General features: G+C 42.2%; 1 protein-coding gene across 1 annotated transcript in view; it reads right to left on the reverse strand.

Moving 5' to 3' along the window:
• The window catches only part of APPL2 (adaptor protein, phosphotyrosine interacting with PH domain and leucine zipper 2), a 100,014-nt gene that overhangs the window by 44,780 nt on the left and 31,003 nt on the right, over positions 1-24,231 (reverse strand). The window contains exons 3-5 of the mRNA XM_007503360.3: positions 13,625-13,684; positions 12,402-12,473; positions 4,397-4,484 (exon numbers count right to left, since the gene is read on the reverse strand). Of these exons, the coding sequence (XP_007503422.1) occupies positions 4,397-4,484; positions 12,402-12,473; positions 13,625-13,684 (220 nt within the window). The remainder of the gene's footprint in view (positions 1-4,396; positions 4,485-12,401; positions 12,474-13,624; positions 13,685-24,231) is intronic.

The raw sequence follows: 24,231 nt of genomic DNA on the forward strand, positions 1-24,231 counted from the left end.
AATTAAAGCACTGGTTTTGCTGAGCCACTTTCTTTCCTTTTCATTCTTCATTACAAAGCCCAGTGCCTTGTGGGAGGGAGGGGGAAGGAGAGATTTTCAAAAGGAATCTATGCAAAAGCAAAAGATAGAAATAAAAACTGTTGGGGGCAGCCAGGTGGCTCAGTGGATTGAGAGCCAGACCTAGAGATGGGAGGTCCTGGGTTCAAATGTGAACTCAGATACTTCACAGCTGTGTGACCCTGGGCAAGTCACTTGACCCCCATTGCCTAGCCCTGACTGCTCTTCTGTCTTTCCAATACCCAGTATTGATTCCAAGATGGAAGGTAAGGGTTTAAAAAAATAATGATAATAAAAAATTAAAAAAAACTAAAAAGTCTTGAGAAGCCCAGAAACTAAGTTTATAGCATAAACTTAGTTATAGACTATTTAGCATAATCATTAAGACTGCTATAGAAATGCTGATGACTTATGCGGGTTTATTTTGTATCTTGCAACTTTGCTAAAGTTGTTGATTATTTCAATTAGCTTTTTGGTTGAATCTCTAGGATTCTTTAAGTAAACAACCATGTTATCCGCAAAGAGTGATAACTTTCTGAAGGCCTTGGCCTTCAGGCCATTGGGGGGGGCATACAGTTGGACTCTTGCTGCTCTCTCTCCTTACCTCCGCCTATCTCTGATCTACCCTAACTCCTGTCTCTCTGTCTCTGTCTGTCTGTCTGTCTCCCTCTTTCCCTCTCACCTCCTCCGTCTCCCCTCTGCCCTCCATCTCTCTTTCCCCATTTTCTTCTCTCCCTTTTCTCTCATCCTCCTTTCCCTTTCTCCTCACTCTTCTTCTTCCACTCTACCTACTCACCTCCCTATTTCTCTCTTTAGGTCTCTATTGTCTGAGGACCAGCTCAGTTCAAACCAGCCTCCTTACCATGTTGACTATTTGGCAATGAATTGTTTTTTGTCTGTGAGCAACTGTCCATGACTGACCAGCTCTCTGGGTTAATGCAGGGCCTCCTCCAAATGACCAAATGCCAGAATCCCGAATCCCTGAAGTATGAAGCCTTTGAATAGATATTTGTGAATGTATCTGCAAGGGGCGCCCACCCACAGCACCGCTCGCACCCACACCGCCTACTTCTCCTCTGCTCTGACTTGCTCATTCCAGCCTGCCCTCCCATGGGCAGGTCTAGGTTCTTACAGAAGGGCCAATTCCGTGTAATGACCCTCCAACTCTCTTCCATGCCTCGGGGGAATCTTTTTGAGAAGGAAAAGCCCCTACCCATGTGCTTCCATTTGTATAAAACCAGGCACTTGCCCTGAGGAAGCACTGAGATCCTAAACATAAGCATTTACTTAGCAACAAGGCAAAAGAAACATTCAATACATGAATAATAAGCCTGGGTCACATCCTCCTGCCAATGGCGGAGAGTAGCCATGCACATCTAAAAACCTGGCCAGCAAAAATCACGTGCTGAGGGTGACACATCACTTTGAAACTGTAAACCGCCCATAAAAAGTCCTCATTGTTGAACAGATGCTTCTGTTGTTAAGCTGACCTTCCTGTTGCCTCTACGATGAAATAAATAGAAGCTCTTCCGTTTAGCTTGGAAAGTTCTACCTGACCGTTCACTTTCCTTTCCAGCCTCACTGTAGGCTATTTCCCCTCTTGTACTCCAGCCAAATTGGTCTGGTCTGCAGAGATGGCCCTTCTTCCATCTTGGTTCCCTTGCATGGGCCATTCCTTCTGGCAGGCATGTTCCCCTCCCTCACCTGTGCCTCCTTTTTTCCTTGAAGATTCTGCCCAAACAGCACCTTTTACATGAAGAAATTTCTACTCCCCATAACAGCTGGGTGACCTTCCCTCCCATTCGCCTCTATTTAATGACTACTTCCATTCTCTTCTTAATAGTTCTTTTCCAACTATTCAGATATATTACACAGATCATTGTTATCTCCTCATTAGAATGGAAGTTTCCTGTGAGTGGAGATTGTTTAATCCATTCTATTCATAACTTCAATACCTGGCACAGTGCTGGGCACATGGTTGGTTCTTATTTAGGCAGGGATTTCTACTTTGATTTATTTTCTTGGCCTGGACTTGTCTTTTTTGCATAGAAACACCCTCGCCCAGTGCAGATAGTCAATCTGTCTGTATGTTAAAGTCTCAGAGAGTTGCCCACAGCACTGAGTGCTCATGAAGACTTGTGGATGGATAGCCAAGCCTGGTGTTGGGAGGTCCTGAGTTCAAATTTGACCTCAGACACTTCCTAGCTGTGTGACCCTGGACAAGTCACTTAACCCTCATTGCCTAGCTCTTAATACTCTTCTGCCTTGAACAGTATTGATTCCAAGACAAAAGGTAAGGGTTTTTTAAAAAAAGCATGAGAGTCTTTGAGGGTGAAAGAAATTTGACTTGAACCTCGGGCTTCTTGAGTCTAACACTACGTTTTTGGTCAGTCATGTCCAAGTCTTTATGACTCCATGAACCATACTGTCTTGGAGTCAGTTTGTCATTTCCTCCTCCAGCAGATTAAGGCAGGTAAACAGAGGTCAAGTGACTTACTCTGCTAGTAGGTACCTGAGGCTGGATTTGAACTCAGGTCTTTCTGACCCCAGATCCAGTATTCCATCCACCGAGTCACTAGTTACCTCTTTTTAATTGCTATACTGTAGCACCTATTAAAGTCAACCATCAGTTCAATTCCCTGACGGGGAGAGTCAAAGGTATTTTGGGGGCAGCTGGGTGGCTCAGTGGATTGAGAATCAGGTCTAGAGACGGGAGGTCCTAGGTTCAAATCTGGCCTCAGACACTTCCCAGCTGTGTGACCCTGGGCAAGTCACTTGACCCCCATTGCCTAGCCCTTACCACTCTTCTGCCTTGGAGCCAATACACAGTATTGACTCCAAGACAGAAGGTAAAGGTTTTTATTTAAAAAAAAAGTCAACCATCATTTAAACTGAAGTGCTTATTCTTTGTTGGTTTTCAAGGGCATTTCTTTTAATCTCTAAGGAATAATAATAAAGAATAAATTGTCTAAAGAATGACAGATCTGCTGGGTCCATACAGATCAGAAGACTCTTTTAAAGCAGAGAGGAAGCCTAAAAGTCAATGAATTTAGCCCCCTTATTTTATAGAAAGGTAACTGAGGCTTAGGGAGGGGAGATGACTGGTTCAGTCTCATAGCTAGTAAGGGTGCAAGATGAGTTTCTAACCTGGCTCTAAGCCCAGCTCTCTACACTAAGTCTACCCACTACACTGGGATAGGGGGAGGTTTGTTTTTTAAATACACGGTTATAATACCCAAACTTGCCAGCGAAGCTGAGATCTGAGAATACGTTGCCTTTCCTTCTTGGCAGAAGTGGGGAGTTACTGGCATAGAACCCAGCCTACATCACTGAATGGTGTAGAATCTAGCATATGTGGCCAGCCTTGGTTGATGTGCTGTTTTCCTGAATTACCTCCCCGTACCCTCATCCCACCTTTCATTTTTATCTTGTGCTAGATGTCTCTCTAGGGACAGGGAAACAGGGAGGGATATATTGGGAGATGAAGGCAACATATAACTAAAAGATACCAACAAGTATAATAAAAAAATAAAGAAACTATCTCATATTAAAAATGACCCAATGGCAAAAAATTGGGAAATGGGGGAGGGTGTCCTTTGATTGGGGAATGACTGAACAAGTTGTGGTCTATGATGGTGATGGAATATTACTGTGCTGTAAGGAGGGATGAACTGCTTGATTTCTATAAGAACTGGGAAGACCTGCATGAACTGATACAGAGTAAAATGAGCAGAACCAAGAAAACATGGTACACAGAAAGTGAAACATTGTGGGAAGGTCAAATGTAACTGACTTTGCTACTAATAGCAATGCAATGATTCAGGACAACCCCATGGAACTTATTAATTTTTTTTTTTAAAGAATGTGGAATTGTGAGTCGGTTACAGGAGGGGGCAGGGGGAGGGGAGGGAAAGAATATGATTCTTGTAACCAAGGAATAATGTTCTAAATTGACCCATTAAATAAAACTAAAACAAAAATAAAGAAAAAAATGGAAAAAAAGAATGCTATCCACAGCTAGAGAAAGAACTGTGGGAGTAGAAATGCAGAAGAAAAATATATCACTTGTTTATATAGGAGTATGGTTTGGAGTTCTGGTTTTAAAAGATGACTATTACAAAAATGAATACTATGGAAATAAAATTTGAGTGATAATATATGTATAACCCAGTGGAATTGCTTGTTAGCTCCAGGAGGGGGAGAGAAGAGAGGGAGAGAACAAGAATCATGTAACCATGGGAAAATACTTTTAAAAATGACTCAAGTAAGCAGTAGAAGATAGCCTAAAATGAATGAGCCCATAATGCAAAGGGGACTATAATAGGTTCCAGGACTTTACCTGTGAGATCTTTCTCTCGAAACTGTATGATGGGTAGCACCATAGTGTCCGCCAGTTGCTTTGTCAGCTCTGTATGGAGAAGGTTAAGCTGAAAGAAAGATACACTTACTGAGACCCAACCCCAAAGGAGAATTATAGCCCCTGCCTTTAGTGACCCTTTAAAAAAAACCCTCACCTTCCATCTTGGAATCAATATGGTGTACTGTGTATTGGTTCCAAGGCAGAAGAATGGCCATGCCTAGGCAACTGGGGTGAAATGACTTGCCCAGGGTCACACAGCCAGGAAGTATCTGAGACCAGAATTGAACTTAAGACCTCCTGTCTCCAGGTTTGGTTCTCCATCCACTGAGCCACCTAGCCACTCCAGTGACCTCCCCTTTTTAGATGAGGAACCAGGACACAACTTGGCTGAGGTCACCCAGGTAGACACTGGCAGAAGCTGAATTTGAACCCAGAAGCAGAATGGTATTCTGGGAAGGGGATTGGATTTGCAGAAAGAGGAACTAGGCTCAGATCTCAGCTCTGCCTTTTATTTCCTGTGAGACCTTGGATAAGAAACTTATGATATCTTTGGGTCTTAGTTCCCTTCCTTATGGAATGAGAAAGTTGTACTAGATGACATCCAAGGCTTCTCCTTTCTCTAAATCTTGGATCTTATACTTCTGTGATAAAACAATGACTCTCCACAGGCCTCAGTTTCCTCATCTGTAAAATGAAAAGCTTGGACTAGATGGCCTCTGAGGGTTCTCTGAGTTGAACATCCTCTGATCCTAATGATCTTGAGAGCTTGGGTTCTCATCACTGTCCTCGTGGGACTCCAAGGATTCTCAAGTTCCCTCCCCATCTAGATCCATGATCCCAGGTTTTCCCTGAGCTGGTCTGTGTGGAAGGGTGCTGTGTTCAGAAAGGTGGTCCAGGGGAGGGCAGCGGGGCATCATTAACCGCCCCCTGGACAGGCCCTCGGACAGTAAATGATTATACTGCTGGACACTAAAAGAAAACAGAATCTGGCTCCTTCAGGCTGGGTGTGAGTCCCTCTGGCTAGGCTGTCCAAGGGAGTTTCGGGTGGGAGAATGAGAGCTATCTCATCTTTGTTTACTGACTGGATTTCTCAACAGCTTGGGATCCCAGCTACCCCTCCCACAGCCTGGGAATGCTTTTTACCACCCGACAATGAACAGTGCCTTAGCACGAGGGCATTAGGGGACCTTTGGCCCTCCAGAGAGCAGGGGAGCAGGCTCCGGTTTGAAGCTGCACTTCAAAGACAACCTCACTGGAGAACCTGCTCACACCAAAGCCACAGCCAGGATGTGGCTCTGGGAAAGCTGCAAAGGAAGGAAGGATGCTGCTTGCTGGAGCCACTCTGGGAGGTTTCTGCCCTGCCTATTGCCTGAGAAAGGAGGTTCCCGAGAACAAGAAGGTTATTGTGTTCCAGCCGGTTTGGGGATGCTACAATGGCCCAGGATTTTCCTCCCTCCCTCCCACCTTCCAACTTGATTGAAAAGGACACTGGTAAATCCTCTCCTTAGGAGAGGGAACAGAGAGCTGTCACTATGGGTTTTCCTTTAATGCTGACAGAGCTAGAGATGCATTCAAATCCTGGCCACTCCAGGCACCCACCAAAACCAAAGCAAAAGAGGCAAGAGATTCTGCAGGCTGGCGATGCCAGGCTAACTTTCCACAAGGCAGCTCATGCCCAGTTTAGTACCATTCAACATGCATTTCTTGAGGGCTCCTATGGACTAGGTGCTGTGTGTGCTAAAAATGAAACTGCCCTCAGGGGGCTTACCCTCTTACCTTGGAGATAACTGCATGAATCAATTAATCAACCAGCATTTATTAAGCACCTTCTATATGTCTGGGGACCTAAATGAGATAGCCTCTGCCCTAAGGAGACTTACATTTTATTGGAGATTACCACATGTATACAGCAATCAAGAAATTAATCAACATGCATTTATTAAGTAGCTCCTTTGTGCCAGGCACTGTGCTGGGTATGAAACAAAAATGGAAATGAGACTCTGCCCTCAGGGAGCTTATATTCTTTTAGAGATAACCACCTGTATTAATCTTTAAATTAGCCAACCAACATTTATTAAGCACCTTCTATATGCCTGGCACTGTGCTAGGTGCTGAGCATCCAAATGAGATAGCCTCTGCCCTCAGGGGACCTACATTCTTCTTCTTTTTTAAAAATTTAAACATTATTTTATTTGGTCAGTTTCAAACATTATTCATTGAATACAAAAATAATTTTCTTTTCCTCCCTTCCCTCCCGCCACCCCTCCCATAGCCGACGCAGGATTCCACTGGGTATCACATGTGTCCTTGATTCGAACCCATTTCCATGTTGTTGCTGTTTGTATTAGGGTGTTCATTTAGAGTCTCCATCCCCAATCATATCCCCTCGACCCCTGTATTCAAGCAGTTGCCTTTCCGCGGTGTTTTTGTTCCCACAGTTTGTCCTCTGCTTGTGGATAGTGTTTTTTCTCGTAGATCCCTGCAGGTTGTTCAGGGGCATTGCATTGGCACTAATGGAGAAGGGACCTACATTCTTTTGGAGATGACCATATGTAAATAGCAATCAAGAAATTAATCAACATGCATTTATTAAGAACCGCCTGTGTGCCAGGCACTGTGCTGGGTATGAAACAAAAATCAAAGTGAGATTCTGACTTTAGGGAGTTCACATTCTATTAGAGATGACCACCTGTATAAACCAATCCCTAAATTAACCAACCAGCATTTATTAAGCACCTTCTATGTACCAGGTTCTGAGGATACAAAGATAAAAATGAAATCATCCCTGACCTCAGTGAGCTCACATTCTATTGGGGGGCAAAACAACATCTCCATAAATTAGTATAGACAAAGAACTGTCCCTGGAAAAAAGAATTGTGGGAGTAGAAACACAGAAGAAAAGCATTTGCTTGATTACATGGTTCAATAGGAATATGATTGGGGATATAGACTCTGAATGCAAATATTAAAAATATGGAAATAGGTTTTGAACAACAATACATATAAAACCGAGTGAAATTGCTCATTGACTACGGGAAGGGGAGGGAAGAAGAGAGAGAAAGAACATGAATCATGTAACTATAGAAAAATCTTCTAAATTAATTAAATAAATAAATTAAAAATAAAAAAAAATAACTGACTCTGGAGTTGGGGGAGGTAGATTCAAATTCTGACCCCCCTAACACCAGCTATGTAAAGTAACCTTGGACAAATCACATAAAACTCCTGGGCCTCAGTTTTCTCATCTGCAAAAGCAAAGAATTGGGCTCAATGGCTATGATCTTATGAAACTCTCTTCACTAGGGCAAATCTACAACTGTGATGGAGCTTATAGTCCTAGGGTCTTCTGGAAGGTTAAAAGTTAAGAAACTTAATCAGGGTCACACAGTCACTATGTGTGAGAAGTGGAATCTGATGGAAAGATTTCCCAGTTGCTATGTCAGTTCTCTATTCCCCAGTCCATGCTCACACATAAATAAATAATAAAGTAATTTATTGTTGGGGAAAAATAATGATGATAATAATGATAACAGGCAGCTAGCATTTATGGAGGGCTTTGAGGTTAGTAAAGCACCTTATATCTGTTATCTCATTTGATCTAATAACAAAAGATTGAGAGAGAGAGCTCCTAAGTGGGGGGATGAAGGAAGACAGGGTTTCTGTGTGGCAGAGGTGAGGAAAGACTGTGTTATAGACATTGGGTCAGTCTGTGCCAAGGAACAGAGACAGGAGACAATAGAAGACTTGCGACTTGTATAATCTCGGAATATTTCAAAGTCCTTTTTGGTTTATGAGGTCTTAGAGTCACCTATCAGTGTGATTTTGAGTAAGTCATTAACCTCTCTGGGGCTCAGATTCCTTTGTAAAGTGGTCAAGGTTGGATTAGTTGGTCTTGAAGTCCCTTCTAGCTCTACCTTGGGTAAACACTGCACCATCTTGTGCCTCAGTTTCCTCATATGTAAAGTGACAGTTGGTCTATAAGGACTCTAAGGTCCCTCCTAGCTCTCTGTATATAAGTAATACCTTATTAGGAGCAGAAGCAGAGTGGTTTTTTTTTAACCCTTACCTTCCATCTTTGTGGGGAGCTAACAGATCCCCACTGGTTGACACAGTCACAGTGGGAAGTCAGAAGCTGCAAAGCAGCCCTCCCAAGAATAAAAAGCCCCCAGCTAACCCCCTTCTGTGACTTCTCTCTCTCCAACTTTCCCTACTAATAGACTTGTTATGATTATTATTCTCTCCCCAATACAGGAGAAATAATATGACAGCAAATACTTATAGGATCAATACATATATACTCCACTTTAATCCCCCTAGATTATTACCCCCAAAAGGTTGCAATTACAGAATTAAAGCCCAAAGATCATTGCCCATAACCCCTCCTTTCTTAAGCACAGATATACTCCAAGGCACTACAATAAACCCTGGCCAAATGCTTGGGCACCATAATGAATCTTTCCTTACATTATCACACTCCAATGAATTTGTTGATGAACAGAAGCCAAGCAGCATTGCTAGGCACTTCAAAGTAACACAAGAAAAACAGAACTTGTAAACTGAGGAAAACCCCAAATCTGGTCTGCTTTAAGTCACCTTTTAATTTTGCACCTAGAAAGAAAATGTTTTGTTGTTCATCTCCTAAGCAATTGTGATTGATAGTGAAAGCTGATCAAAGGCACAATGATCCTCTCAGCAGGTCATGGGGCGCTAACCTACAAAGGACTTTATTCATGCTATTCACATACATCACAGAGTGTTGTAGAAACCTAGTAAATGATCACAGAGTTCTTTGTTGTAGTAACACCACAAGAGTGTTGTTGAAGTGATTTGATAATATCCAATCAGAATGTAGAATGTCACATACGTAGAAGATTAATTGTGTGTCAAAGAAGTCTGTACCTGAAAACCTAAATAATGAACGAACCACAGTATTATGGCAGAGCATTGTGTGTGATCCCTGCATAGGTGGATCTGAACACATAGTGTTTCTCATCTCCATTATTCGACCGATTGCCACACCTAGACGGAGATAACCTCAGACCCTCAGAGAGACCGCTGGACAGATCTCAATGCATCTTGGAATCAGTACTGTGTATTGGTTCCAAGGCAGAAGAGTGGTAAGGGCTAGGCGATGGGGGTTAAGTGACTTGCCCAGGGTCACACAGCTGGGAAGAGTCTGAGGTCAGATTTGAACCCAGAACCTCCTGTCTCTAGGTCTGGTTTTCACCACTGAGCCCCCCAACTGCCCCCCAGAGTGATTTCTATTAGCAGCCGCACCAGTGGCTTGAAAGCTCCTCGTGATCTGCTTCCTAAGGATGCTCAAGGTTGGGACTCACATCATCTGTAGGCATAGGGTAAAGGAGGTTGGAATACTAGGATCTGCCTTTACTCCTTTTCAGGTCAGATGAACTTTTATGTGCTCCACAAGTTAAACTGGTTTGCTCGATGCTCCTGAACACGCCCCGACCTCCACCACTGCCTCTGCGCTTGGCCATGAAAAACACTCCCACACGTGGCTGCCGTTCTCCAGACTCTCTCTAGCTTTCAGGGAAGACCCAGCCCCAACGCCGCGTCCTGCCTGAAACCTTTCCTGGCTCTCTGGGTGCCCCCCGCCCTTGTTCTGCTTCCCCCCAGCCTTCTGTCAGAACCTCTAGTGAATGCCGATGGCAGGGGCACCTGGCTCAGGCGGCGAGGGAGGCGGGCATTTCTAGGCACGGCGGATTCTCCCTGCGACACCAGATGCTGCTTGATGGGGAATCATTCTGTGATGCTCGGGGATGGCGGTGGCGGCTCGTTTATCTCTGTGTTCATCCTTCACAGAGTTGCTCACAAACCATGCTGACATGCAGGGTTGTAAGTTTAAAAGTCAGAAGAGCAAAGGAAGACAAGTTCCCAGATCCAAAGCTGGAAGGGGGCTCCAAAGCCAGCCAGGGCAATGCTCGCAGTTTGTAGAGGAGGAAACCGAGGCCCACAGAGATCATGTGCCGGGGACAGCCTGGTGGTTCAGTGGATGGAAAGCCAAGCCCAGAGCGGGAGGCCCTGGGTCGGCCTCAGACACTTCCCAGCTGTGTGACCCTGGGCAAGTCACTTAACCCCCGTTGCCCAGCTCTTATCACTCTCTTGCCTTAGAACCAATACACAGTATTGATTCTAAGATGGAAGGGTTTAAAAAAGAACAACACAAAGGTGACATGCCTTGCCCCAGCTCACAAAAGTAGCAATGTGTTAGATTTAACCTTATGCTCCCAAAATCTTTTTTTTTTTAAAAACCCTTAGCTTCCATCTTAGAATCAATACAGTGTACTGATCACCACATAGAAGAGTGGTAAGGGCTAGGCCATGGGGGTTAAGTGACTTGCCTAGGGTCACACAGCTAGGAATTATCCAAAGCTATATTTGAACCCTGGACCTCTTGTCTCCAAGTCTGGTTCTCTCTCCACTGTGTTACCCAGCTTCCCCTAAACTATCTATCAATTCTTATAAAATAAGGGTAGGTTTATTTTTTAACCCCTTATTATCTTAGAATTGATGCTAAGTATCAGTTCCAAGAGGAAAGAGTGGTAGGGGCTGGGCAACTGATCCTAAATGACTTTCCCATGTTCACATAGCTAGGAAGTATCTGAGGGCAGATTTGAACCCAAGCCCTCCCAACTTGGGGCTTGGCACTCTACCCCTGTGCTACCTAACTGCCTCTGAACATATGAAGATCTTGTAATTAATAAAATAAATAATATATAATACAATAGGTATATTATATTATCACATAATATAATAAAATATAGAAAATAAAAAAAATAAAAATTCATTTAAAAGCGTTCCTAAGTCATAGGAGTGCTTCATCATTGTGAACATTCTCAAGCTGGTATAGGTACTCATTGCCAATTACTCTCACTTTTGTATGTTAATCAACCAATTCACAAGTATTTTTTAAACACCGAAAACTTTGAGCCAGGCACTGTGCTAGGTGCTGGGAACATTGGAAAGAGCTGAGTTATATTATTTCTGCTACGATATCTTCAATGAGTGAGGCACCATGTGTGGATGAAGAGCTACCTTTGAAGTCAGGAAGGCTTTCCTAGCTGTGTGTCCCTGGGCAAGTCACTCAACTTTCCTGAGTTTCAGTTTCCTCATCTGTGAAATGGGGATAATAACCCTTTCCTGACCAGCATCTGGGATATGTAAGTATTTGATTAGATCAAGTAGGTTAAGCATTTCACAAGTTGGAAAGTGCTAGATAAATGGAAGCTGGTTTTCTGATTGTTATAGTATATAAGACACCCAAAAAAGGCATACGGGGCTGATCTGTTTCAATGGCAAGAGTATCCACCCTATGGAGTCAAAGTGGTTATTTTCTTTTTTGTGTGGGATATATAATTTCATCTATTTGTAGAAAGTGGAAATTCCCTCCATAGATACATATTATATAGTTGAATAAGGGGTGTGTGTGTGTGTGTGTGTGTGTGTGTGTGTGTGTGTGTGTAGTTGTATAAGGTTGCTCTCTAAGGTGATATAGATTGTAGATCACTCACAATATGTATTAGGGGGTACAGTTCCTCCACAGACCCATGAAGTACTGATATAAATATTATATCTATATATCACTACATAAACATTTATATAGCACTTTAAGGTTTCTAAAATGCTTGACACAGATCTCTTTTGATCATCAAATCCACCCTGGGAGGTCAGCATTAATATTATTTCCATTTTATTAAATTATTATAGACCATTATTTTCATTTACAGATGGAAAAAATGAGGCATAGAAGGGTTCTGTGACTGATCTGGAGCCACAAAATTAATAAGTGCCTAAGGAAAGATTTGAATTTAGGTCTTCTTGATTTCAAGTCCAATTCTATATGAACTAGGTCACCTAATTCTCCTGAAAACATTTTTTAATATCTAAAATGTTTATTTAAACATATCTAAAATACAGAATAAGTCCCCAGAAAAAAAATCATATGATAATTTCTCAAGAACCTTACCTCATCCACCACCTTGGAAAAATAATGGAGGGTAGATATGACTTCTTCATCTCCTTTGCCAAGAGCAAAATTCTAAAAACAAAATAATAAAAGAACTGAGTGTTATCACAGTGCCCTGGTTATCAGCAAGAGAGTAAACATGACACGTCCACAGGGCTACCTCCTGTCTTTATTTCTGGTTCCTTCTTTCTCAAACAAGGAAAGCCATGATGAATAGGATAAGTGGAAAGATTCCTTCAAAAAGAACTTTGTTTTAGAACTGGGGAAGCCTTCCTTGGCTAATGAGAAGAGATGGTGTATCTGTAGCCTACCCCAATAATACATGCATTTCCCCCACACTGGCTACCCCATTATGGATACTCATCCTTTTTTTTTTGTAAATGAACCCTAAAGAAATTCATTTACTCACTTATTTCATCAGCTCTCCAGTGTTGGGTCAGTTGTTCATAGTCTTTTTTTCTTTGGACTGAACCTGTAGTTTCACTGGCATAGGGAACTTCCATTGAGTAAGACACTCTCTCTACCAATGTATGTCAGCACCTTCTCGGTGACTTATACTATTAGAGAGTTGCCTATGGGCCAGGGAGTAAAATGACCTGGCCAGGGTCACATAGCCAGTATGTCAGAAGTGGGGCTTGAACCCAGGTCTCCTTGACTCTGAGACCAGCTTTAACCGCTGTGACACACTGTCTTTTATTCACCGTCCTTTTCATCTATTCTAGTCAGGGCTGTCTCTCTGAAATAGCAAATTATTCAAAGAAAGGACCATATCTCTTAAATTATTTGGTATGCATTTCAACCGGGACCCTTTGCGAACTCTTTCCTTCTTTTGTGGAACTGATATTTATGCACTGATAGAACACATGGTGTGTGCTTAACAGGGACAACTTTTGGAGACCTCAATCTTCTAATAATGTTGGCTCTACACTTCCTAGCTGTGTGACCCTGGGAAAGTCATTGAACCCCATTTGCTGAACCCATGTCTGTCTCTCTTAGATTGCTACTAAGAAAGTAAGAATTTGTTTTCTTAGAAAAGAACACTAATTTGGAGAATTCCTTCTGATTACTCCCCTTATCAACCCCTATCAAGTCAGTAGAATGGAAGGATATGGAAGGCAAGGACAGTTCTTTTTCTTTGTATTCTTTGCACCCAAGCCACTGCCTGGACTACAGCAGGTGATTAATAAGTACTTGTAAGATTGAGTTGAACTGAATCAAATTACCTGTTTCTCATATGCCAGTAGCTGCTTGGAAAGTTGTTGGGTGGCTAAGCACATCTCATTCTGCAAGAAAAAAAAGAGATACTGACATTAATAGGGGTTGTCCAAAGCATATAAGAAGATTTGCAAGAACCAGCTCAGTTTTTTTCTTAACTTTTTTTAATCCTTACTTTTGCCCTGCTATTAGTTCTAAGAGAGAAGAAAGGAAAGGACTAGGCATATGGGGGTTAAGTAACTTGGCCATGGTCACACAGCTAGGAAGCATCTGAGGATAGATCTGAACCCAGGTCCATCTGACTCCAGGCCTGGGGCTCTATCTGCTGTGCTACCCATCTGCCCCTAGAACTTTCCTTATTGTGTTGTGTCAGATTCAAGGCATATTTTTCAATTCTCTATTTCATTCTTCCTTTGATTGTGTTCAGTTATGGAAGCCATTGTGGTGTAGTGGAGTAAAGGATTGTTCTGGAGCCAGACCTGGGTTCAAATCTTCCTCTGACAAATACTGACTGTGACAAATACTGAAGTGAACAAGTCACTTCATTCCTTGGAACATAAGCTACAGACAAGCTCTGCCCACCTGTGCTGTTGAGCGGAGTTTCAACATGGGAAGTAACACTTATAGATGCCAAAGAAATTGATGATCTGGTTTAAAAAAATCTAATCAATTATTGGCTTTGTCTTCCCACTACCACGGCCGATTCTTATTCCTTGGTTTCTTTGGTGTTTGTACCCTTTACATTGAGCTGTCAACCATGGTAGTCTCACGGCTCTGCTTGGTAATGATCAACCAACCAGGTGAATTTGATTCTTCCTTGCCTTTGGAACTTGGCTGGCAAGAGCTCCGAAAAGCAATGGAAAAACCTGTCACAGATCTCCTGGCATCAGATTGCACCACCAGGCGAAAGGAGAAAACAATAATTTGCTATTCAATTCTCCCTCCCTCGGACAGAAGCAAAGAAGGGGTCAGGACAGAACATGCCAGTTTCTCAGAAAGCTTTAACAAAGCATCTGTCCCTTTGCCAGAGGTCATTGCCAAATGCCCCAGGCTATATTTCCGGTGGCTAATAACACGAACCACAATAATATCTAGCATGCATATAGCATTTTTAGTTGTGAAAGACTGCAAACAGATTTCCTTCCAGGCTTATAACAACCTTGGAAATGAGGTTCTATTATTATTCCCATCTTACTGATGAGGAAATACAAGATATGTCCCGAGTCACACTTAGAGTAAATTCATTGGCCCATAGATTTAAGGTTAGAAGGGGTTTTGGAGCTTATCTTGAGAAGCAGTGTTGTACAGAGAATGCTGAATTTGGAATCAAATCTAAATTTGGGAGTTCAATTCCTACCTCAGATACTGCCTAGCTATAGGATCCTGGGTGACTTACTTAAATCTTTCTGGGCCTCAGTTTCCTCAGCTGTCAAGTGAGGGACTCTGATTCATTGATCTCCATGGCCCTAGCCAACCTTAGATGCATGGTCCTCTGATAAGAGTCCCACCCTCTAATTTTATGGAGGCCCAGAGAGTTTAAGTGATGTTCAAGGCCATACAAGTAGTAAGGTACATAGGTTCATGGATTCATAGGCTCAGCTGGAAGGAAGTTTAGAGTTCTTCTAATCCAAATTGCCTGCCTTTCTTTCTCTCACTCTTCCTTCTCTTTCTCTTTCTCTTCCTCCTTCCCTCCCTCCTTTCCTTCCCAACTCTTTTTCTTCCCATCCTTCCCTCTCTTCCTTTTTGTCCTCCCTTTCTCTCTCCTTTCCTTCCTTGCTTCTTCCCTTCCTTCCTCTCTAAGTCTATGTATTACCCAATATTCTTTGTGACAGCATGATGACTCATTTTTGCCTCAAGTTTGGCAATACTCCTTCTGAAATGTGAACATTTTTTAGTGACAAGAGGACATTATTCATTCTGACACATACGTGCTATGTAACCATCAGCAAGTTACTTAAACTCTTAGCTCAAGGGAACTGTCTAACACAGGCCAGTACTTAGCATAGTGCCTGGCACATAGTAGATGCTTACTAAATATTTATTGATTGATTACAAAGGACCTGCTTACTTGTATTAAGAGAGGAAGTTTGTTCAGGACAATGAAATCACAGATCTGAAGGAAGGAAGGAAGGAAGGAGGGAGGGAGGGAGGGAAGAATAGAGGGAGGAAGGGAGGGAAGGAGAAAGGAAGGAAGGAAGGGAGGGAAGGAGGGAGAGAGGGAGGGAAGAAGAAAGGAAGGAAGGAAGGAGGGAGGAGGGAAGGAAGGAAGAAAGGGAGGGAGGGAGGAAGGAAAGAAGGAAGAATAAAGGAGAAAAATGAAAAAAGGAAGAAAGACCATTCTTGCTCATATTTAGCACAAGTGCCACTATCTATACTAAGCCCCTCAGCTGCTGCTGTCTTTCCAATCCCATGGTATTTTGAATCAATTTATATCAAAATAATAATTACTAGCATTCATACAGAGCCTTAAGACTTGCACAAAAACACTTTACTTATTAGTCAGTCTGGTCAACTAAAATTTATTAAGTACCTACTATGTGCCAGCATACAATGCTTATAAGTGCTTGAGACACAAATACAGGCAAATAACAGTTCTCTGCCTTCAAGAAGTACATAGTCTAATGTAATATTTCCTTTCATTTTCACAACTATGTGAGATAACTTGCTGCTGTTATCTCCATTTTCCTCATGAGAAAACAGGGCTCAGAGAGGTTACCTGAATCACTTAGTCACACAGCCAGTATCTAAGGCAGAATTCCCACTCAGGTCTTCTTAACTCTAAGTCCTGCACTCTAGCTACCTATTTATACATCCCCACTCCCATGTGATAAGATCTTGTAGCCCCAGTGAGAGTTATGATCGGTTGATCATGTATCTAGAAGTCAGGAAATAATCAGTAGCCGCTCTCTGCTCGTCTATCTATTATAAACTCTTATTATGGTGGATAATATAAGAAAAGGTACAGTCATGGGTTAGAAGCCCATGTCAAACCCCAGCCTCCCTGGTTGGTTGCTGGCAAAGGAGGAAATATAAGCTTTTAGCAAACCTAAAAGAAAAACAGCTCCTGGCAAAGAGGCTACTTATCTTGCTGCATTCTAGAGGGCCAGCCGTGGCTGTGATCCAAAGCTACCCCAACACTGTTGAGTTGAACTGACTCCCAATTATTTCCACGCTTCTGGGACATGCGATTTCAGTTCTGTGGACCCTTCTAGTCACCATCCTTACATGTATACCTTAGAAGAGTTTTTGGAGGTTGCTGTGGCCTCCTCTGGTTGTCGGCCTCTCGTCAGTCAATAAGCCCCTCGGACCTTAGCTGGGCTGGTACACCAAGCCTTTCCAGCTTGGTGGGATGTGAGCTTCTTGAGGGTGGGGACTATTTCATTCTTTGGATCCCCAGCACCTAGCTCAGTGCCTGGCACACAACTGGTGCTTCATAAATACAGGCTGACTTATGGATTGATTAGCAGGCTCCAGGAGAGTTTAGATCTCACTGACATGACCCACTTGACCCCAGGGTTACCTTCATGCCATGCTGAAGCCTTTGGGTAGAGAATTACTAGAGGACCATGACAGGATCAGAGGTTTGCAGTAGGAAGGGATCATAGAGGCTACTGAGTTGAATCTCCTCATTTTACAGATGAGAAATTAAGACTCATGGTGGTTAAATGACTTACCCAACATCACACTGCTGGTCTGAGCAGGTAGGATGAATGCAGACTCAGCTTGGACTCATGTTCAGCACTCTACCCACTTGTGCTACCTAGCAGAGGGTCTGACACATTGTAAGAGCTCAATAAAGACTTATTCCCTTTGCTGCCTCTTCATTGAAGTGATTGGATCTATGGCTTTCCTGGTTCTGCTCACTTCCCTCTGAATCACTTCATACAAGTCTTCTCTTACTTCTCGGTATTCATCACAATCATCATTCCTTACTGGCACAGTAGCCTTCTCTTCCATTCAAGAACCATACCTCGTCTCGCCATTCTTCAGTCAATGACTCTGTTTTATTTCCAGTTCTCTGCTAGCTACCACAGAAAACACTGTTTTAATATTTCGGTGGATGTGGGGACTTTGTTTTGGTTCTTAACTTCCTTGGGCCATATGCATAGCATTGGGATTTGTGGGTCAAAATTCCCTGGATTCAAACCCGTGCTTCCCATCTTATTAACAACTCTAAGAAAGAAGAGTAAGGGCTAGGCAAATGGAGTTTAATGACTTGCCTAGGGTCACACAACTAGGAAACATCTGAAGCCGTATCTGAACCCAGGTCCTCCCAACTGTAAGCCTGGCACTCCTCTATCCACCGGATCTCCTCACTGCCCCTGCCTGGATTATCCTCATATAGAGGGTAGAGATAAATGAATAAATGAAGTATAGAGAATCCAACACTGCCTTTGTTTCCATTTCCACCAAACTGTATGTTCCTTTCACTACTAAGTTCTTTGGTCACGAGTGGTTGGCCAAAAGTATGGCGATAGGATATTGAGATTTCCAGAGTGGATAGAAATGGTTCTAAAGAAGGTCGAAATAGAAAGGAGATGGAGAAATAAGAATCCTGGCTACCAAATAAATGGTGCTACATGAATATCATGGAATGTTATTGCTCCATAAGAAACAATGAACAGGAAGAAGTTTGAGAAATGTGGGAAGATAATAACTCAATACAAGCTAAATCAGGAGAACAAGTAGGATAATTTTCATAATGAGCACTATGCTGGTAAGGAAAGCAACACTTAAAAAACAAAAGCAGGGAGCAGCTGAGTAGCTCAGTGGACTGAGAGCCAGGCCTAGAGATGGAAGGTCCTGGGTTCCAATTTGACCTCAGACACTTCCCAGCTGTGTGATCCTGGGCAAGTCACTTAACCTCCATTGTCTAGCTTTACTGCTCTTCTGCCTTGGAACCAATACACAGTATTCTAAGATAGAATGTAAAGGTTTAAAAAAAAAAGAGCAAACTTCAGATAGATACAATCTGGATAGGCAGCATGGGTCAGCGGAAAAAGCCCTGACTTGAGAGTTAGACGCCGTGAATTCAAATGCTGTCTCTGATACTTCTCACTTATGTGATATTTAAACCTCTCTGGGCCTTATTTTCTTCATCTGGAAAATGAATTGGATTGTCATGTGGCCTCCCAAGTTCCTTCTACGGTCAGTGATCTGAGTCCACAGGCATGGCAGAGAAAACACCTTCTAGGGTAGAGATGGGGGACTATAGGTGCAGAATAAGGCATACACTCTTAGACCTGGCCAATATGGTCCTCATTTCTCTTATCTGAACTTCTTTTCTTAAAAGTATGGGTTCTCATCCATTCGGGAGTGGCCGAATAAGTGACAGTATATAATTCGAATGGCATACTGCTGTGCTGCCAGAAATGATGAACAGGATGATTTCAGAAAAACCTAATAAGGAAACATGTTTTATATGACCGCACATATAGAATCTCTATCCGATTGCTCACCATCTTGGGGTGGGGGGAAGAGAATTGGAGACTTAAAATTCTTTTTAAAAATGTTGGAAACTTTTATATGTAATTGAGGAAAAGGTGAATGAAATTAAATTTTAAAATGTTAAATGCATGGGTTGTTTGGGGGGAGAAAGATTACTGGGAAACACAAAGAATTTAAAAGTAAAATAATAATCATAATCATAATCATAATCATAATAATAGATTGATAATCCACTCTTAGGTGACTCAAATTACCTAGTATCCTTCCTTTGACCGATAATGAAAATGTGACCATGTAACTTATTCACAAGGCAGTTCATTGTGGCTTAAATATCTTTATGAGTCAATGAAACGATTGGAGGATCACATTTCGACTTAATTAAACTAAGTAACAGTACAAACCAAAGTGAGCTACCGTACCATGGTAGCTCTGAAGCCTCAGTAACCTGTTCTGCGTAAGGCTGCTGGAACAAATCTCACAACAGAACCATCTCTCCTGCTAGTCTCGAAGACTGTCTCCAGCCTCTATTCTTTGGAGCAGAAAAGGCAAAGCCGAACGAAAGTTTAGGGTGGTCTGCTCATGAGCCTGCAGAAAATTCAGGGGATTGAGGAGGAGGAACAGTCTAATGTGCAGAGAATAGGTCTAAGAGGTTGTTTCAGGTAATGATTGGGGCCTCTCGACAGTGGTGCCTTATAAAAGAGCCTAGAAGGCTCAAAGCTTTCCTCCAGCTCCCCAGGGACCAAAAGAAACCACAGGAGAGACCTCTCTTCCACATGTCTGCTTGGCTTTTGCAGGAGCTAAAAACACAAAGAGAGGCATTCTGGTGCAGTAGAGAGAGTCAGTCTCAGAACTGGGTTCCAGTTCTGCTTACTATATATACTGCCTACATAAACTGGCCAAGTCACTTATCCCTATAACATCCCCCAGCAACAGTGGATAGATTAATGTCTTCAAGTCAGGAAGACCTGAGTTCAAATCTAGCCTCAGACACTTACCAGCAAGTCATTTAACTCTATTTGCCTCAATTTTCTCATATGTAAAATAAATTGGAGAAGGAAAGGGCAAATCCCTCTAAAATCTCTACCAAAAAAACTCCAAATGGGATAATGAAGAGTCAGATCTACTCAGACAAGCAAATATCAACCTTTTAAAAAATTTCAATTTAATTTTATTTTCCCAATTACATGTAATAACAATTTTCATCATATGTTTCCCAAAATTATGAGACAAATTATCTCCCGTCTTCATCTCCCTCCTCTCTCTGAGAAGGTAAGTAATCTGATCTCAGTTATATATGTATTATCATGCAGAACATATTTCCATACTGGTCATTGCAACAGCAACCTTCAAAGACGGTAAGTTGCAGACCAGGTATTGGTTTACACTGGTAGATGGCGACTTCTTAAAGGAGCACAGCAATGAAATCACAGGGTGTCCGAAGTTTAGAGGTTCTCTTAATTCCAAATATAATAATAATTGATAAGAAGGAATGAATATGAGAAATTCAGGGAAATATAGGAAGAAATCCGAACCACGAGAATAATAGACACAACCACAACAATGTGATGCAATGCAAAATGTCAATGAAAACTACACTAAACAGCTCAATAATACATCTTTCGCAGAGCTGTCAGTAACTTTCCAAAAGCATCTGAAGTCTGATCATATCACTTGTCACTCTCTCACCCCTTCAACAACCTTTTGTGGCTCCCTACTACCTCTAGGATCAAATATAAACAAAGCTGACATTTATAGCCCTTCACAGTTTGGCTCCAGACCTCTGCAATCTTTGGTTTAGGATAGAGATTTCATCAGAATTGGGCAGTGGTTCCCATGTAGTGATTTGAGAGACTGATGATGATCCAAGGGGTTTGTGTAGAAAAATTCTTTAATGATGCCTAAAGCAGTAAATCATTGAAGAACATTATTAGTAGTTTATTAAAATTTCTTCAAGCACCCACAACACGTTGTTGTTGTTGTTGAAAGGGGATTGTAAACAACAACAAAAATCCAACTAGGAACCTCTGGATTCTCAGAGAAGCCCCACTGATAGAAGCAAATGAGCAACTCTATTCCTTCTAGTCTTAGAGGGCTGCCAGGGGCCCTATGAGATTAGTGACTTGTCCAGGATTATGCAGTCCATATATCTCAGGAGGAGGATTTGAACCCAGGTTTTGGGATCTAAAAGCCTGATTCTTCAGATATTATCTCACCCTGTTTTTCCTCTAGGACAAGAAGTCAAAACAAAAATACAGTGACACAAACAGATTAGACTTGATTTTTGGTTGTCTGAATGGTTTGAGATTTTTTTTTTTGGTCTAGAACTCTGATTTCAATGGATTGGTCATTTTTTCAGTTGTGTCCAACTCCTCATGACCCCATTTGGAGTTTTCTTGGCAGAGATACTGGAGAGGTTTGTCATTTTCTTCTCCTGTTCATTTAACAGATGAGGAAAATGAGGCAAAGAGAAACCTGCAGAATGTTTTACAGCTAGCAAATGTCTTAAGGCCAAATTTGAACTCAGATCTTCCTGACTCCAGGCATGGAGCTCTATCTAATTGTGCCATCTTGCTACTCCTTCAATGGCATATGAAACTGTTGGTGAAGAAGCTTTTACTAATCAATCAACAAAACCAATAAAGCACCTGTTAAATGCCAGGCACTGAGAATGCAAAACTAATAAAGCTCAACTGTTCTTCAGTTGATTGAGAGTTGCCTAGGGTATTGTGAGGTAAAGAAAATGACTTGCCTAGGGTTTCACTGCCAACACACATTGTGAAAGGCAGGATCTAAACCCAAGTCAGCCTGACTTTGGTTATCTGTCCACTGTGCCAGGCTGCTTCTCCAGCACAAAAATGATCATAAAGATCATAAACTTAGAGATAGAAGAGAGCTCAGAGGCCATTTAGTCCAACCCTTTAAAATGGCAGAAGATGAAACTGAGGCCCAAACTATTTAAATGACTTGTCTGACATCACAGAGGTAGGATTTGAATCCAGTTCCTTTGACCCAAAGTCAGTGGCCTTTCTTTTGATTGTACCAAACTTCCTCTCAAAGCATGCCCTCATAAATGCCTGCTTAAACTTTTTAAAAATTAATTTATATATATATATATATGTCCATTACTGACATTTTCCAGTATATCCATCCTTCTTAGCCTGCCCAGAGAGCAATTCCTTATAGCAAATAAGAAAAAGAAGAAAATAAAAATTTAGCAAAACTAAAGAATACATTGGAAAAAAATCTGATGGTATCTATTTGGCCTTCAATCCATTGACCTTCTTCCATTCCTGCAAAGGACAATCCTTTCTCACACCTCTCCTCTCTGGGAGCCAATCCTGCTCATTTTTGACTCTTTTGTTGTATTTCTCTCCATTTTCATTGTAATCAGTATGGCTATTATTTTTCTGGTTCTGCTCACTTCATTTTGCATCTGTTCATGAAAGTCTTCCCCAAATGCCCAATTAAAAAAAAAAGTCCCCAAAGACTAGGAATGCAAATCTTGTTTATTTTTTTGTGGGGGGTGGGGGGGAACTCGAGTTTTTGTTCCAAGGGGAAGATGCTGAAACGGGTCCCTGGATATAACTGGGTAAAGGCTGAAGGCAGTGATGAGAATGGAGAGTGGAGGCTTTTGGGAAGGGGCCGAAGCCTGGTGGACAGTGTTTGGAGATTCTTAGGTCTCAAGCCAATTAGAAATCATTAGATTTTAGCAACAAAGTCACCAGATTCAGCTAATTTATGAAGCAGTAGTTACTATGTACCAGGCACTGCGGAAACAATAGTAATACATTGTATATATACACTGGGAATAGGGGGAAGATAGGGGTGGGAACCGAAGCTGATTCAGAGTACATTTCAGTGAAATCAGTCAAATTAGGCAACAACTGTCCAAGAAAAACCTAACTGGGGTGGGATGGGGCACCAAAGGGAACTGAATAAAATTCAGGGGATCTGCCTGGATCAAAGGAATCCATTCTCCAACAAAGAGTAAAGAAGAGACCCTGCGCTATTTGTAAATCCCCAGCAGAAAAGAAAAGCCTGGGCAAAGCAGACCCAAAGGCAGCCTGATCCTAATGCCTCTCGCCTCTTTCCCATGCCTGTTCAGGGCTCTTCATGGGGTTTGGCAGCTGGGATTAGACAGTCTCCCTCACATCCTCTGCATGAAAATTAGAGATGGGAGGGAGGGAGGTCTTTGGCCAAAGAGAAAGCCCGCGTGAAAGTCATGTGCTCTATGTTCAAGGCTGAGCTCCAGCCTCTTGGAATGCAAGTCCTGCTCATTTTTGGCAAAACTCAAGTTTCAGGCCCAAATGGGGAAAATGCTGAAGAGCGTTCTTGGATCTAGCCAGGAAAAGGATGAAGGCAGTGGGAGAAATGGGGACTGGAGCCTCTTGGGAAGAGGTCAGACAAAGCCTGCAGATTTCTGAGCCTCCAAGTTGATTTAAAATCATTAGATTTCAGGTCCAAAGTCACTGAATTAAATTAGATTTAAAATGTTTACAGTGTAGTATTTACTTTGTGTCAGGCACTGGAGCTACCATGACAGAAAAACAAAGGAGCTCCTGCCCAATGCAAATGGCCTGAATTATTCACAGAAAGGTGACTCAGCATACTTGGTGAAAACAATCAGTTTTAGATACCAGAATGACAATAATAGTTGTTTCTGCTGCCAAGGCTGGAAAGCTGAACACTTTATAGACACTCACTCCTTGGAGCTTTACAGTCGTTTGGTGACAATTATTATTATCTCCACTTTACAGAGTAGAAAACTGAGACTCAGAAAGATTAAGTGAGCTGTCCAGGGCCTCTTTTCTGCAAAGCCTTCCCTAAACTGTTAGGAGGATCACCATTCTCCCAGTCACCCAGGCTCACAACCTAGGGGCCATCTTTGGACTGCTCTCTTGAACTCTCCCTATCTGTCTAATCAAAGGCATAAATAAATCCTATCACACCTCTCCTATCCATTCCTTGTTCTCTGTTCACACAGACAATGCTAGTACGGGTCCTTATCACCTGTCTGCAAAGCAAAGGCTTTCCAGTTAGACCATCTGCAGGAGGACATCCCAGGACCTCCTCAGCTGCGAATACCTTCCCCTTTGAGATTACCTTCCATCCCCTCTGGATATTTCTTCTATACCTATTAATTTCCATGCGATCACCCCACTTAGAC

The sequence above is a fragment of the Monodelphis domestica genome, chromosome 5, assembly GCF_027887165.1.
Source record: "Monodelphis domestica isolate mMonDom1 chromosome 5, mMonDom1.pri, whole genome shotgun sequence".
Lineage (NCBI taxonomy): Eukaryota > Metazoa > Chordata > Mammalia > Didelphimorphia > Didelphidae > Monodelphis > Monodelphis domestica.